The 18331-nt window shown below is 37.8% G+C and overlaps 1 protein-coding gene across 1 annotated transcript in view; it reads right to left on the minus strand.

Annotated features, from left to right (window-relative positions):
• The window catches only part of NUP210 (nucleoporin 210), a 65214-nt gene that overhangs the window by 33420 nt on the left and 13463 nt on the right, over nt 1-18331 (minus strand). Inside the window, exons 4-14 of the mRNA XM_054838574.1 lie at nt 17317-17413; nt 15404-15554; nt 13502-13634; nt 12473-12631; nt 11924-11992; nt 11491-11597; nt 10277-10417; nt 8878-9015; nt 5117-5272; nt 2307-2505; nt 881-1026 (exon numbers count right to left, since the gene is read on the minus strand). Of these exons, the coding sequence (XP_054694549.1) occupies nt 881-1026; nt 2307-2505; nt 5117-5272; nt 8878-9015; nt 10277-10417; nt 11491-11597; nt 11924-11992; nt 12473-12631; nt 13502-13634; nt 15404-15554; nt 17317-17413 (1496 nt within the window). The remainder of the gene's footprint in view (nt 1-880; nt 1027-2306; nt 2506-5116; nt 5273-8877; nt 9016-10276; nt 10418-11490; nt 11598-11923; nt 11993-12472; nt 12632-13501; nt 13635-15403; nt 15555-17316; nt 17414-18331) is intronic.

Raw genomic sequence — 18331 nt, forward strand, 5'->3', positions numbered from 1 at the left:
CTTTTGATCCAGATTTTGGGGAAAAAAAGCATGGTCAAATGTATTAAACTTCAGCTTTGCAGATTCAGCGTTAAATCTCTGAAGAGGGGGGTAACATATGCATACTGTTTCATATTTCCATATATTGACCCTGTACTCAGGTTTGTTCTTCCTGTTATTAGTGAACTGTTCAACAGTGAAATACCTTTCTCCCATTTGTAGGGGAAAAGAATATATTTTCATCACTGTACAGGCAAACCAACTTAGCCTTCCTGCAAAAATCAGTTTATATACTATGAAAGCAGAAATCATAAGCTAGGTCTACTTCCGTTTGCCACTATGGACACACAATTGTGACTGCCCCCTTACTACCTTATGAAGTCAATCGTTAATCAGTTAAAATGGATAGTCGAGAAACAAATGATTTGAGTGTCACATAATTTTAAACCAATCTAGAGTCTGCTGAAAAAGTAATTTACTAAATCAGGTGTCCTGTGCAAAACAAGATATATATCCTCGCTCGGATGAGAGCTGACTCCTATTAGTGTCCATCTTCAGATGACAGCCACTGTGATTCTCTTACCCAAAGTCGGAAAAATGGGTAAGGATATCAAATTCATTTTCCACTTCAGAAGTTGCAACAACCTGTTAGTTCGCTATTGCACTGCTCACTCCTCTACAGTTGGCTTGCAATATCCAAGTAGGCAAGCTCTACTATATATATGCTCCACAGAGAAAGGGTTAAAACACAACTCTCCAAAACAGCCCCTAAGTTTTTCCCTGGGAATCAACCACCCGCCTCATTTCTTTTAAACATATTCATAATATCAACTTGCTATTTGTCATTTGAAGGCATTTTAAGCAACATGAATTGCTCTAACAGCAGCAAAACCAGACTTACTTTTAATGGCAGATAAGCAGCGATGGTGATGCTAGCACTGAGGTGGACATGACCATGGGTGTAACTAACAACAAGTGCTGTGTATCCTTGAGTTTCAGCTTTCACTCTGACTCCACTACAAAAATCAGCAGTTGGCTTAAGCCTTCCTGTCAGATAAATTAAAAATATATAAATACATATTTGGAGAGAAATGCCCAGGCATTTTAACACAAGTTCAACATGGCTTTTCTCGACAAAAGCATTTCTACCAGAAGCAAGTAGAGATGTGTTCTCCAACCGAATAGGTAAAAATGTTCACTACTGCCTTTCATCTCAAACCCCACACTTACTGAAGTATCCATGTCTCAAACAAGACATGAGTCTTTACTCTGGTACAAACTAATATAACTTCTATCTCTTACTTAATGTTTTCATCTTGCTCTTCTAAAATGAAACTGGCTTGTAATTAAGCACAAATAAGTTACACTGCTTAAACAAGCTTTCCTACCCAGAGCAACTTGAACTGCAAGTAATACATAATCCCTCTAGCTGGACATAAGGTATTTTCATGAAATTTCTCTGCTTACTTAGAGGACTTCTCGGGGTTTGGGAGGGATCTATTTTTTCTTTTTTTGAAACAAACAGTAGAACAGCATACTCCATAGTGACATTTAAAATAGTTGCCTCTCGGGCAAACAGATGGTACAATGCAGAGTGGTTTTACTGGCTCAACAGCACAGGAAAGAGCTTCCATACAAGAGACACTTGGACAAAATTAATAGTACATCTGAATAACATACTGCATTCAGTAGACACAGGAAAAAGCACGTTGCTCAACGTCCACTTAGCTCAGCAACATTAATGGCAATCTTTGAAAACAAAACGCATACTCCGTATTCTCAATAAACCTGACAAGAGGCATTTCTTAAACCAATGAACTTCAGGACAGAGTTTTAGCAAAATTTAAGCAGCTGATTGTCTTAGTTCCTTGTGAGCAAACAATGAACAGTCTCTTCACAGAAATGAAAGCACTGCTGGACAATTTTGGCAAAGCAGTTATTAATCTCAGTGTTCTTCTAAATCTTCCACTGCTACCTCAAACCACAATATAGGTCTTCTCATAAGAGGGGTCCACATATCAGCTTTATTACAGAAGCATGTTAAAAATACTAAATCAGTAGAAAGACATACAAGAGACCTCACGTTGTCCAATAAAATAATTGCCAAAATGCTTTCAGAGTCCCTCAAAACATCAAAAATATTGAAGGGAAGTTCTGCATAAAAAAGTAAATATATACTCAAAATAAAACTACTCTGATCCCCACCTCTGAAGTTAAGCACCTCTCTAGGAATACTGTACACAGCAACTGAAACAGTGATTTAAAGGAAATGCGTCCCTTAGTAACATCTTAATTTAACTTTCAAAACAGGGAGGGGGTCAAATCACCTTGAAGTGGCCTGAACACACCACGGTTTTCTACTTCCACAACCAGATCAAAGTGTGAGCAGTCACTCAGCGGGACCGTCTCACCCGTTTCGACATTTGTTAGGCCATTAATCCTCAGGGGCAGCTCCAATATTTGGCCAACGCGTGCTTCAACTTGACAAGGTGTGAACTCCATCCCACTAGGTTCAGTTACGTACACCTGAAGGAGGAAAGAAACAGAGGACAGAGATGTATGAACACAACTCCACAAAACGGTACCAGGAACAAAGGACATAGACCCGACATAGTTAGCGAGGCTCCCCAGCCTCTGTTAATTTAATTGAGGACTCAAACATTTCCTCAATGGCTTTTTTTCTTTCTTTCTTTCTTGCATTTCTGTTGGCAAAACATTTTTAAAGGTGTCCAAAGCTCAACATCTCCCCACCGTAATGTCATAAATCTAAAATAAGTGAACAATTATCTACTAATATAACAACCTTCTGCTTCAACCAGTAGTCTTTGTGTGAGAGATGCTTCTGAAATCAAAAGGATTACTTTCAAAAATAAGACCGGCAGAAATAGATCTATGCTGGTACATTGATGAACAAGCCTTAGTCGTATTATTTGTGATTCTGATTTGCTACTTTTTCCATTAATGTTAAAGAATCCACCACAGACTGACTGCATATTTCATAACAATCACCATGATCAAAGCTTTTCATTTGCAATATCTTAACTTGCTAACCATCTGCAAATGGCTTCAGGATAGAATATTGAACCATATGGTACAGAGTTAAAACTGCAATCCTTGTGGAACATATTTAACTATTCCTAAAACTTGCTCACTTGAGGTCAGTAAATAGAACTCTTCATAGTTATTCTACGAAGAATGCAATTCCTAACACAAGAACAAAGGCATTCAAAAATAACCTATTCAGATTGTGCAATACACTGCTCTGAAAGCTCACATGGAGAGAAGTATTTTTTCCGTCTTCGGGCTTTGACTTGTGTTTGAGGATAAGAAGTTTTAACTGAAAATCTTCATTCCCATATCTCCTGCTGGTAACTGTTGCACTGCTAAAAGCAGCATCCTGGGTTATCCAAAGAATAATTTCAGAGTAAGTTTATAAACTAAATTCTGCACAAATTTTAATTTGTGTCATTATTTTAAGCATTTAAGTCATTATTTGAAGCATGAAGTTTAGCACCTCTCTCAAATCCATTTTGTAGAACTGACATAAATAATCTGAGCACAAAACCCAAGCCAATTTGCCCCTCAAAAACCCAGCATTAGTAGATGCAGCTGTTCCAAGTAAAGCTTGGATAGAAAGATCTTTCCCAAAACACACATACTAAAAAAACAAAACAAAAAAAAAGAGGAAAAATATCTGCTTACGTAGTTCTCTCTCCATTACGGGAGAGACTTAGCAGTCTGGATCAAACACATATTTTAACACTTTTGTCAAAAGGGACTTTGGCGCAACAGAAGTGCAGTACAACAGTAACAGTAGTGCTGCACATGGGAATACTAACAAATTATGAGGTATTTTGTATAGCTAATGTATGCATATTTGATGCAATCAGCTTGCTCCCCACCAGTTGCTAAATTACAGGCATGTACCCTGGAAGGAAGGTGCACTGCTCAAGGGCTCACAAGACGTGCTTCCTGCACCACCTTCTCTGCTCCCTCAGAAACAAAGACATCACCTTTATAAAGCCGTAGCCAGATGGAGGTTGTTTGCCAGCCTCAATAGTATCCGCTTGGCATAAACAAACCTATTTCATCTATGACCATGCAGTTAGACAAACACAGCCCCTGGATCCCTGATTAGTCACGTGTGCTCAGTACACTATCTCTTAGTTTTTCTGATGTCAGGAGCAAATTTCCTCCTCTCCGTCGGGTTTCCATCCCAACGCTTAGCTCTTTGCAAAAGGCACAGAGTTAAAGCATATATTAGAATGCCTGAATCTGAGAACGTAGCAGAATAGTACTACTTCATAGTAGCAAATACACACCACAACAGTACTGATGTTCAGTTTCTGTTCTATCATGTTACAGGTCTGGCAGTTCTCAAGAGCTTGACAGAGTAAGTACTGACAGAGTTTCATTCAGGAAAATTATTTGTGTCCAAAAATTTCCAAATCAATAACATTCTAGAGAAAAATATTTAAGATTGTATATTTACAGTGTTAACCACAGGAGCTTCTTCACCTCTCTTTGCACACTCTTTCCTGTGGGGTTGTTACATTTACTGTTCCTGTATCTTCTTCACATCGCACACTGATCACCCTGACCAAATCCTAAGAACAGGGTACGATTTGCACAGAGACCACAAAATCCCTCGTAGGAGGTGTATTTTTCATTCCCATTTTCTCCTAATCTTCCTAAAAGATTGTTTTTTCTTGGACAGCTTTGGTATCCAGATTCATTATGTGGCACTGTATAGCATTTCAGCCACTTCTCCAGGCAGGAATTTCCTTGCCATCATTTTGTATCGAGGGAAAACACCCACCTCTTACCCTGCAGAAGCATTTTTAGTTTGGCTTGTCTGCTTAGATAGCTAGGCCAATAATAAATTACTATTTCCTTCTTGCACTCAAAACTTTCAAAGGAAAAAGACTTGCCAAGGAAACATGGAAGGGGCAAAAATGGGATGAAAGTTAATGCAGTGGAGAGAGCTTGAATCCCCAGAAGCAAAAAATCTCCACAGGGCAGGCAGGGAAATCTCTCGGAAACATTTTGGAAAGGGGAAGGCCTATTGCGTTCTTGGCTTCTTCACTGTTTCCAGAAGCCATATTCAAGAGGGATCAGGGAAAATAAAGAGTTTTACCTTCATTTCTCCATAATGCAATGGATTCTGAACATCAATTGCCTGAATAACACTGACGCCAGTATCACTTCCAGTTGACATTACTCCTTTGACTGTCACTGTAGCAACTGCCTGGTTAGAATAGGACCAGCTGAAATTTCCACTTCCACCATAAGCCTAGAATACAGAGAGAAAATATTTCCAATATTTTATAAAGTATATAGTTCTCACATTTCTTAGCTGTCAAGCCTTTGAATATCCTGCATGAAAACCAGGGACACACTGAGCAACAGCAATGCTGTTACTGAGGAAACAAATAAAATAACAACTCAGAACTTTTAAATAAGCAAGGTCAACCGAAAGATGAGAAGATTACCACCCTTCATTCATTTTCATTTCAGCTTTCTTCGTGCACATATCATCTGTGCTCACCAGTGCTGCTAACCCAAATATCTCCCTCCCAGCTGCAGAGGTCTGATGCTTACAACTCCCAATGATTGATAGTGCTTAGAGTCAGCAGAGCATTTCACAAACCAGCACACCAGAGGCCTGGCACGTGGGATTGTCATACGTCTGAAAACTCCCCCTGTTACCAACAGCCAAAGTGCTGATTTTGGGTCTCAGAGCTGCTAACCTGACACTCTGTACCTACTAGGTTCTTTCAATGGGAATTGTTAAGGGATCTAAAGGGAAGAAAAAAAGTGGGAGGCAGGGAGGGAATGAGACAAGAGGGAAAAAAAGAAAAAGAAAAAAAAATCATCACTTTCTTCTTGGCATTACTTCTTTGTTTTCATGCTGAAAATCAGCACGTCTACCTGCAGCCATTCAACAAAGGTGCTGCTCCAGCAACTGATCAGTCATGGAACGAGCGATAGGCACATATGGAAACTGCCCGCTCTTGCCACAAGCACCGCGAGGGTCTGCGAAACATACAGGCTACACTCCCACAATGGCTTTCCAAGGAAGGAGCCAAGGAAGCAGCTGCCAAACTTACAAGCTCAGGTTTATCATGCAGATTCCCATAAAAAACCCCAAAGCAATAAAAAAAAGAAAACTCCACCCTTTTCCTCGAGCTCCCAGCTCTTGAAGTTTGTTTCACGATTAGAAGAGCTTAAGTGAGTGGAATTATTCTATAGAAGATTAAGAACTAGTTACTTGGTATTATGGTCCACATCAACAGACACAAATTATTATAGCCACGGTATGAACACTTGGCAGCCAGGACAGGGTTATATCTGCTGCAGGTTCATTTATTATAAAGTGAAGGGCCAAAAAAACATTTTTCCAGCACAAGTATTGTCCTCCTAGATGTGTAATACTAGTTACTGAAGAAACATAATCATTACAATGCTGTAAAATGTATAGGTTTTAAACAGCATTGTTGTGAGCTGTAGGAAGTGTCTGTTGAGACAAATACCGTGCAGAAAGGTACACTGAGAATAATGCATTCAAAAAAAAGACTTTCACACTCCAAAATAAATTTCAAAGTTCCATCAGAGTAAAACAAGGGTGAACATCGGAGCAATTTTTCTGTTTATGTGTATTGTTTCTGTTTCTTTAACTTCCTCAGCATTTGCTCCAACCCGTTTCATAATTAAACTAAAAATGGACAAGATGATAAATCTTGTCTAGATGGACAGTGTGGAAAATAAACAAATCTAAATTATGCAGCAACTAATAACTTTAACCAGAAAAAGTATTAAAAAATCAAAAGGACAATAATTTCCCTTTTTCCTTCCCCGAGCATGTGCACAACCTGATTACAGAAAGAGCACTGGACAAAGACAAATGGATAAATAGGTAACGGTGTGTGACAGAAGGAGAAGCATGGGATGTGGTGAGAAATATTTAAAGAATGTAAAAGTTCAGAATGTTTTCTAAAGATATTTTCAATTAAAACAGGGAAACGAGCAGAAAACATAAAATAGAAATACTCAATTCTTAATAAGTCTACGGAGTCACATCTCCTTGCCATACAAGCCAGAGGCATTACTACATTTTTCGCTCTAGCAGTCAGTTTGCACTGAGGAGAAAAAGGATAAACCAGCTTCTATTTGAGTCTAATCATTATCCACAGCCTGTTAGCTGCACTCCACAAACTGTTGTTAGTGACAGTGATGCCCCCAGTACAAAAAAAAACCCTCCATGTACTTAACTTCACAGGGAAGGAGGGAAGGAAACATCCTTACTCCTTCCTTTTTTTTTTTTTTTTTACTTGCAACAGAAGCCATCTTATTAGCACAAATATGAACAAAAAAACCAGACAGCTGACAAAGTAAAACCTCAAAGTCATTCAGATACCATCTGAAAGGAGTTACTTTAGCTATAACCAGAATTTGGCTAGAACCAAAAATGTTTTTCAATTTATTTTCAGAAAAAGTCTACTCACCAATTTAAAATAGCCGGACTCAAAAACTATCGAGTAGAGGCAAACACTAATCTACAGGCAGGAACAACAGTCAAGCTGCGTGCTACTATAAACAACCACTGGTATAGTTGAATGGGCACATCAGGAAAATGTTCTCAGTTTTCTCAGTTTCAGTAAATGCAAACTGATTTCAATGTTGGGAGAAAAAAAAAGGGTTTATGTTTTTAATGAAAAAAAAAATCACATTAACATAAGAATACTGATGCAGATTACTGGAGTAACATGAAGGCATGTTCTCCAGTGAGATATCTGATGATGTACGCAAGATAAGGTAAGATGAATAGAACTGTACAAGAGGTGAGAAACAGAAAAACACATTTACTTTCCCTTACTGGACTCTAGCAGAGGTTATGAAGTACTGAAAATGCATATTTGTACTAAGAATTTTTACCACACTCTGCTGGTGTGGTTGGGTATAGCATGAACCAAACCAAACTAATCCCATAGAAATTAAAAATACGGATGACAGCGTTAAACTCAATGACGTTAACTTCAGATTTACACTACAGAATGCAATTTTACCCCTGTGAGACTGATTTGATTACTTCAGACACCACGTGTCCCACTGCCTCTTTTTGTATACTGTGTACTTGAAGACAGACCCAAACCTCAGCACTACGTCATGCTAAAAGGGAGAGGCAGAAACTGCATGAAACACTTGAGTGCAGGATCGGAGTATCTTTGGGTGAGAGTCCTGGCTAGGGAAGCACAAGGTTCTTTTCTCCGGTTAGACTCTGGATGCTGGAAGACGTTTGCTTCATGAAGTGTACGGAAGGATTGGCAGCACGGGAGCAAAGACACACATGAGAAATGTAAGAAAAAAGTCCCCTTAGAAGGTCACACTGTAAATGAAACTGTGGCCTTTCCCTCCCTGTAATTTTTTATTAGAAGCATGAGAAGTGTGGTGAGTGAAGGATGCTCGCGTCAGGTTGATAGGGTGCTGCTCATTGATCTTGCTATGCCCTTCGTGCAGTCACTTCACACTCCAGTTCATACTTCCATCCCTTTACAGTAAATGGCAGCCTCTAATTATTACTATCAAGCTTTGTGCCTAGGACGTTTTCTGTAATTCCAAACCATTCTGTGTGTATGTGCGTGGCGCATGCATGAGGGAGAGAGAAAGCAAGTGAAAGACAAGAGGTAAAAGTAAGTGGGTTTTTATGTTTATTGGGGTTTTTTGCATGCCTTTTTTACGCATTAATCCCTGCAACTAACATCCAACAAAATTCCTCCAAATAAAGTTTTGGATATCACTGTGTCTGAAGTATCCAAAGTCAACTCCATGTAAGCGGTTACAGGCCTCGCTGTGCTTGCTTGAGCAGTACTTCTGCATTTAGATACTTCTTTGGCATACCTGTATGGTGTACTGGTAGACTCCTGCTTTTGGCTGCCAAGGAAACGTCAAAATGCTGGGTGAAAGAACTATGGGAACATATATTTCAACATCTTGCTGGTTTCGCACTGGAACTGGTAATGTATGAACGCCTCCATCCTACAAAAAGCAACAGCACAGTATTAGAAACGGCACCATAGTGCTTCCTAGAATTAATGTTTAGTCCTTATATATGGATGTTGACAATGTCTTGGAGAAAAAGGAAAGCAACTATTTAGGGTCACTTATGAACAATGTTACTTGTGAGCAAACAGTCAGCTCATCGCAGCAAAGTGTGCTATTGTATTAAATGAGTAGTATAACTATGGAGATATAGTTGCCCACATTAATTTAAAAGGCAAAGAGCATTAAGAAATCCACTCTTTCACTACTCATGGTATTTGAGACCTTGTCTAGAGAACTAATTTGGGAAATCCACACCTGCATTTACTCTTTGCTCAGTCCACTCCACAGCAGGTGAAGACAAAACTTGGCCCAGAAGACCCATTTCTCAGCCCACCCCCAAATACTGGCCTTTACAACTTTGCTGCAATTGTAATGCCATAACCCTCTGGCACAACATACTGTTTCTTACTGGAGTTCTGAAGGAAAACTTTTAACAGGTCTCAGTAGACCTCATTTCATTCAAGAGTACCTCTCTGACACACAGAATAAGCATTGCTTATCACATACAAGGATCTACTAAATCCTACTCAAGGAATCACTAAAACTATTTCACAGCAAATGGGTTGAAGTGTTCAATTTTTCCAAGTTTCAAGCAAAAGCAAATCACTTTCACACCACGTGCCCTAGTTAGCCATACATTCAGCAGCCTGCCCAATGAGCAGAAAGTTAATGAATATTAATTTGAAGAAATTTGCAGGCTGATACATTTGGCAGATTTTCATTCCAGCATTTAACATCACTTACCAAATGATAGAAAACTTTCCAAATATAACTGAATGCAGAACAAGGCCAGGGTATGACACTGATGATCCTACCACAATAAATTGTAAAATTCACTCAGAGAATGTGAGAGAACCTTTGCACCAGAACAATGAAACAGTATGTGCCCACATAAGTATCTGCCATGAAAAAAAATAATCAGTGCTGTGCACTACTAGTTTAACAGGAGTTTGCCAGACACTCGGTAGCAAAATCCCGGAGTCTTTACTTAAGCAAATCCTCTGTTGACTTAATTGACAGTTTTCCTGAAGTAAGGATTTTAGAATCTGGTTCTTAATCTGTGTTTAAACAAGGACAGCTTAGACTCATGTAATTCTTAGGTTTCCTTTTACTATGTCACTATTAAGTCACTACTGCACAAGTCAATTCTTTTTAGGCCTACCAGTAAAGCAGAAGAGGTTTTATAAAAACATACCTGGTCTACTACTGATGTCAGTGCAGCATCAATAATGGTCTGACCCTTCTTTATTGCTTTCACATAATGATACGACCCATTCAGAGATGACTTCAGCACCTCAAAATATTCTTTGGACAGCTTTGTATTAATTCTGATATTCTAAAACCAGAACATTAAATAGATATTGCCATGGGTAACTGACATTAACACTGTACAGACAGACATAAACATATTAGCAAGAATCAATGAGAAAACAATAACATAGTTCAAAGAAACTTATCTGAAATGGAATAAGAATTTTCCTCTGCGAAAGTTTCAGTCTTTCAACAAGATTGTATCTTTTAGACACAGCATTAACGCCATAGAAAATATTTACTTTTTAAAATTATAAGCGACATGTAATTTAACATGAAAAGTACCAATATTTATACCACTAAATAATTCATATTTTACAATAATTTCTTAATTTTGTCATTCTTAAACACAAAAGGGGAAGAACATGCAAATATAGTGCCCCAATAGCACATTTCTGAGATCTAGCTGAAACTCAGATATGTATCTCAGGAAGCAAGTACAAATATTCAAACATTCACATAAATTTTATCTTCTGAAAAGCAGTAAATTAATGAATTTTTTCTGCTTGCAAATGAACTATTTATTTTTTTTTTCCTTTAAGAGCAACGTATATTTGGTACCTAGTACCTAGAATTCATCTTATTTAACTACCAAACAGTGAAGGGTTTAACGCTAGCTAATCATCTAAGCTTTTCCCACAACCAACTGAAAGGAAACAGGTAGCTCCTCCAGAGTGTTATAAGCCTACCTTACACTCCGTGCTTTAATAGGAAAGATTGCCTCTAGACACGACAACATTACATTTGGGGGGGATTGATGCCATGAAGTACCGTATCAGTGCTGCTCTCCAGCAGTTACACTGGTTTGCAACTTGCAGTGCAATGCCTATGCTACGTGTTTGAAGTGTATTATCCAACTTCTTCCCGTTTTTTCTACAGCACTTAGACTCCAATGGGCACTTTCACATGAATCAGAGTGACTTATTTAAAAAAAAACAAAACCACAAACCAGCAAAATAAAGGGAAAAAGGAAAAGGCAAGAAACAACATGCTTTGAAATGTCCTAACTCAATGTAAGTAAGAAACTGCTCAACTAATTTCCAAGAAAGCCAGGATTTAGGAGACAGACAGTCAGAAGTATATCAACATTTCACTTACATCAGATAAATACACTTTATTGCTTGATTTATCATACACTTCAATTGTAATTTCATAAAGTCTGCCTGTTTCTAGGACCCATCTGTCACCTGGATGAACTGTAAATCCTACAAAACAGGAAATATTGAACAGCACAAATGAACGGCCTCATTACATAATGGATATAAGCATTTTGCTTCTGGTGCCCACACTCTGAAGATGTGCATTCATTGTTTTAAGCTGCTGAATACAGAGATGAAAGAAAATAAATATTTACTACTAAATCTATTTCACATTGAGCTACTTTTATGAATAAAATTACTTTAAAAATTACTTTTCTATGAAAACTAATATGAGAAATGGAAGTGTGTACGTATGCATAGAAGAAACACCAACACAAAAACAAGGCAAGAAATTACATTAAGCAATCAGGAAAATTGCAGCCAGTACCAACCTAAATATCCAGGATTTACAACATAGATAGTGCTGTTTGGTAGTCTGGAAACCCCTTGCATGCGAATACCTGAAGTCTCAGTAAAGGAACAGAAAAGGTTTTTGACAAAAGTCAAGTAAAGATCAGCTTGTTTGGGCTCTTTGAGCTTCTTTGGCTATTTAAAGCTAATCGTACGCTGAAAATAAATGTTATTCCCGCTAGCCTGAAAAAGACAGTGAGCATTTTAGAGAGATCCCACTAGAGAATATAATGCTCTAAATATAAAAATTAAATAAAGCCCCATCACATTCCCACATTGACTGAGGGGAACAGACATGATTTAATTGAACTTTTGCCAACCTAATTCCTGAGAACATTTCACAGCATCAGGCAGCTCTATCGAGACTGAATTCACAGCAGTGCTGCCTTCTATGGCGCTACCAGGTGCTCCTGACTTTCAGGACTACTGGTACAAATGTGGATAATTTTATCTTTTTCTGCTGCAAAGGGTGGAAAATTTGTCTCCTGCCACAAAGATCTGGATGGCAAAGCATCACCTAGGAAGGATACTCTTGTGCCCAAGTATGAGGTTAGTTTGTCCCTGCTGCAATGCAGTTACAACCGATGTTGCCTGGTCCAACCTGGCAACCGGCCAAGACGGATCTCCCTCAGGACCAAGTACGTTGTTCTGTAGCTGCAGTTCATACTGATCAGACGGCATCGTTAATTCTGTACATAAAACAAGGCAACATATGAAACAATAAAAGCCAATGTGTCAGTGTTCAGATGCTGCTAATTATTGCTGATTAATTGTTATTGATGCCTAGTGCACACACTAAATCAGTATTTTTAATGTCTTGTAGAAATAGCATTTCTCTGATTATACCAACACACACACAACGAGCTTCTCGCCTAACTTTAATTTATTTCAAGCTGCAATTTCCAACTATGATCATCCCACTGTTTAGACCTAACATCCCAGCTCCCAAAGCAAATTACTTTCTACACGCTACCGACAATTTCTGTTGCTCCGTTCTGCGCTACTAGCTGATGTAGTGAACCTAGTTTACTAGCCCAGTAAAACACTTCTTACCTAGTTTCTAAAACAAAAAGAAGAAAAAAGTCATTATCATCATAGGCTCCTTGTAAGCAAGAGATGCACTTACAAATTTTCCCACTTTTAAATGGGCATAAAGCCAGCTAACCCACACCTGTACAAGTGGAGCAAATCCATTTGTCAAGAAAACATTTTCTGTTAGAAAAATTGCTAATCTAAATTCGATTTAATTAAGAAAGTCAGACATGGTTTCTTAGTCGACGTGAAATAAATGTGTACATCTAAAATGATAGTGTTGGCTCCTATTCTAAGTTGCCCTTCCCTTCATGTCCGTGACAAATCTGCAAGATGATATCCTTTACAGACACAATTTTTTTTGACAGAAAAAACCTAAACAGCTGTATCATCATGTGGTTTAGGAAAACAGTATTAAATACTAACAAAGTAGTTTAAACATAATTAAAAATTTCTCAGCAGTTAAAAAAAAAAATCACACAAAGCGTAAAAAATAAAAATAAAATAAATAAAAGAACAGGACAAACCTGTAATCTTCCCTTGCCTTATCTTCTGAACTCTGTACTGAATTGATGTTCCTACCAGAAGATATATGTCATATGCTGGATTTAAAAGGATGTTTTCCAAAATAAGCAATCTGACTTCTGCAGGATGCACATGCTATTGGTTGAGGGGAAGAAAAAAAACCACAAAAAATGAAAAAGCAACCATGTTTAAAGCAGTTCATTTGTTTGAAACAGACCACGCAGCAATAACTTATAATCTATAAGTGAAAAATATTACTTGCTGTAATTGGCTCTTTATTATCATCTCAAATTTTGTCACAACAAGGAAATGCAAAGGACAATGAATGGTACAGAGATCTGCTCTGTGCATACTGTGCAAGGCTGAAGAAAAAAAAAATCAAGTCTGTATGGACATCATTTTCATTCAGCTTTCTGGAGAATACAGAAAAACGAGACAGATGCACAATGACTATTCAGAAATCTAGAAATTTATTTTCCCTACTGTAAAACATGGTACCTCTATACAACACACCCTTTATAACTTCACTGAGGAATCTGTATCAAACTCATTGGTCTATTAAATTAGGAATACAACAGATAATTGTATAAATTCTATTACAGTTGTTTGAGGGATGTTCACTGAAAACATGCAGTCTGGAAGCAGTGAAAGATTTAAAGGAACTACTAAGCAGAAAGCCATAAAAAATTGCCAACAGAACAATATTATTTCAATTGCACTCATAGTATCAGCTCAAAACTAATTCAGAAAAACAAATATTAAAATAGAGAACTAATCAAGCTACAAGTATTCAAGAAAAAAAAAAAGTCAGACTGATATCATATAGAGTAACTATATCCAGCATAATTATCAAAGGTAGAACTGTAACAAAAATACAGTTCTTAATGCGCACTGTTATTGGTGCCACGTTACTAGTATTACATACATTTAGATAATATTCTCATAGAACGCTTTTTATAGGTATGGGTTAGACAGTCCAAGGCAATTCTGCTTTAAGCAAACCCATTAAGTACAACATGTATTAACACAAATCTGCAAAACCAGACTGCAGATACAAGATGAACTTCAGAACCCCCCCATCATTTTATACAAGGATTTTTTTAAGGTGTAGTATTCTGTTGATGCTAGCCCAATGTGAATTCCTGTAAGCGATAACCCATAAAAACTCGCTCAGGTGTTTGTGTATTCTATTAAGAGAAAAAACAACTCTGTTAGTAGAGTTAAATAAAAACCTCAGTCACCACAAGTTACAAAGAAAGAAACAGCATCCCACAGCAGCTGGGAAGATCCCAATACTGCAGTTTAACACCCTTGCAGCATTGACATTCTGATCCCAAAGCCCTTCCTTGGAGACCAGAATCTAATGAAGTAGAATTAGACACTAACAAAGTGGTCATATGACACTCATTTCAAGCACAACAGGAAACAAAGGTATATCCAATATAGCAATCCTTGTTCTAGTTATTTGTGTATTGAAAAAAAGACCTAAAGTGTCCTAGTTGGTTATTTTTGAAGAGACCTAAAGGGCCAATGCCCTATCCAGCATGATTCTAGTTAAACAAATGACTATGAGGAATAATAAAACTGTACAGAGGTATTTGAAGTGTATTCCTCTGCCGCAGGGCCTTTTGTCAGAGAGTTAGGTTTAGAAATGATCTGTGGCGCATGCACCATCGTGGGTCAGGTAATTGCATCAAACTCCAAGCCCTTCAGGGTGATCAAGAGCAGCACTGTCGTCTTTTGTGATATGGGCTAGAGAGTCCATCCAGTAAGACAGAGATGCAGCACTGATACCCACAATGGGAACAATACGGCAGGGCAAACTCATAGTATTCCTGTAACATCGGACTACACAACTAAATAATAATATATATTAAAAAAAAAGATGAATGCAAGTTTCTTACCTTATAGACACTTTCCTGTATTCTTGCTTTTAATTTAGAACTCCCTGTTTTCATTCCAGACACCAAAATGGTATCTCCTTGCTTGGCAACTTTTTCCATCTCCGATATATAGGAAGGTGGAATATAAGTGGATTCTAAGAATTTGAGTATACTGAAAGGTGAACCAAAAGAAAATAGAAAACTGTTAACCAATCTTTGTAAGCCCACAGAGAAACAACACCAGCATCTATTCCCAGCTATTTCCATTTTTAGGCAAATTTTAAAAGTCTGCCTGGGACCAGATACCCACATTTTATTCATTCTTCAAGATATCTGCAGCTAATTTCTATGACTGATAAAAGTTTGTTTGAAGCTTGTTTGTGGACTTTCAAGAGATATCAGAAGACTGCACATGCTGTCTATAATGATCCCTCCAGTTTTTACAGTAAGTGTGGACTGCAAAAACTAGATTATTGTGGAACAACTGATGTGAAAGACCCAAAGCTTATGTTTATAAAAGCAACAGCTTAACAAACCAGAACATAACTTTGACCTATATGAAGAAGTTAGGATGCATTTAATAAATGACCATGAAAAAAATCCTTGGGAGTAACTGTTAGAAATTTCAATGAAATGTGACAACAGAGAAGAAAGGAATTTGCCATGAATGGGTAAACAACAGGACAGAAATTGAAAGAGGACCATGTTTTAAAGGTTGCCAGCTTCTGTTCGGCTTTATGTGCACTTTCACAGTAAAAGCAGTAAAGCCTTATGGAGAACAGTTATGAATATTAACATATTTATGACAACTTACCATTTATTTTGCAAAACTGTAATTAAAACATTTTTATGTTATCATAGCTGTGCTATCAGTAGAGCGTATATCCACATTAGTTTGGTTAAAGTCACATCTCTAGCAAATACTTATACTGAAACAGAAATCTCCATATGGACTAGGCCTTGGATGATGAGTCCCACTAAACAATCAGCACACCGTCTGGCTCTCACTGTAGATAGGAGCCACACACTTGTACCTGCAGCTTCAGGCGCATTATGGGCTTAACAGGCTTTCCACAGGTAATGCTCTGAGTTCACTTCTCTAAGGCTGCAAAACTGGAGTTTGTGTTTACCCAGTAGCAGAGAGCCTTGTTTGCTATACCTACCCCATCTCCGATGTATTTGGAATGTAGGTTTGAGGGTGGAATTTAACCATTAAGCAGTCTGCTCTCTAAGAGAGCTTGTTTCCTCACGTGCTAGTCACAGAATCATCATACAAATAAAGCCAGGTTCTTTAAAGGAAGATATAGTTTCCTACATTATTTTATGTCCTGCAATCTACCTACGTTTTGCTGGAACCTGATTTCTGAGGTAACTGAAGCCTCTGGTGCATGAGTTTGAATCTATTTCATCTTACAAACTTACGGAAGCTTTGACTAAAGCTGTACTGAAGTGTCTGTAAACTGTATTATGAGACTGTAAACTGTATTATGAGAAAAACTCGTGTTTCATGTGTTTGCAGTCTGGTCAAATTCATGTGCATCCGGAAGGCATTTTTTTCTACCAACATTCACATTGAGCAAAGCTAAGATTCACCATGGCATGTAACACGATGAATACTAGAATAATACTGCTAGATAATGAGATCCTGGTGTGTTGACATCAGTTGGTGTCAGTGGAAAGGTAAAACTCTTGGAGTTCAATTTGAAAAATATCCCATACAAGGTACTGGTAAGTGGCCTTCCATTCTGGTTAGTTTAATAAGGATGGAAACTCAAATTTCTGTTTGAAGCCACTGAAGAACAGAACAATAGTCATCAGTGCAAAACTACATAATGCACATGCCTAATAAAATAATAATAATAGTAATTAAAAAGACCCCAGCACATCAAACTTAATGGACATGAGACTTTTGAGAACAAATTCAATGAACTTACCGTAAGGCATTGTGGGAATCTGAGAAGCCATCAGCCTCTGTGTCTTTTACTATTGTCCAGTCAAAAACTAACCCTGCCAAAGTGCTGAAAGTGTTTCCTATAAATCAAACAATCAGATTAAAACAAAAATAAACAACAAGCACAGAATCTTCCTGGAACACAAACTATGACTTTTGCACCTCGGAAATTTCCCTATCTTATCCCAAAAAGAAGCACCTCCGGTATTTAGCTAAAAATCACAATCTACCTTGCTTTACTGACTTTGGCAAATTTAAGATATTTCTGTTAGCTGGCTTTTCTGTTCACATTTTGCAACACCATATGCCACTCTATGTTTTTCACAAAGCCCACTAGATAGGTGCAGGTGTCCTCCACTTGTCAGCCCCTAAGAGATCCTTGGCACCCACCACGCCCTTTCCCTTTTGATGACAAAAACCTTACTATTTCTGAGCTGCTAATCTGAAAGATCTTACAATCTTCAGGATGAGTCTTGCTCTGAATTGCAGTGTCCACTGGCACAAACAAATATGGAACTGAAATCCCAGTATTTACTATATTCTAAAATATTTTTTTCATTTGTGTTACTTCCTTTGACATTTATGTCTATATTAATAAACTAAGAATCAAAGCAAATTTATTATCAAATTCTTATGCTTAAAGGTTTATGACATTTTTAAGCCACAAAAATATTTTAAGACAAGTTAACACAACACGCTGCCTATGTTGTTTCTCCCATTTCTGTACAACTTACTGCAGATAGCTCCAAATCCCAAATAAATAGGATTTTAAACACAAAACTCTAAACACACAAAGCAATATAATTAAAAGTGATTGAGACTGGATGATTTAACATGCATTCAAGTCTAACTTTCTTTAATGATGCATGCTTTAGCTTTGCAAAGCTGTATTACACTCTTGTTTTGCTCCAATTGAAAGTAATGACGCACATCATGGCACTACGGAGAGGCTATGCCTGGACACAGCCAGAGCCGCAGCGAACTGGTAGCAAAAGCAT

This window comes from Grus americana, chromosome 11, assembly GCF_028858705.1.
Source record: "Grus americana isolate bGruAme1 chromosome 11, bGruAme1.mat, whole genome shotgun sequence".
Taxonomy (NCBI): Eukaryota; Metazoa; Chordata; class Aves; order Gruiformes; family Gruidae; genus Grus; species Grus americana.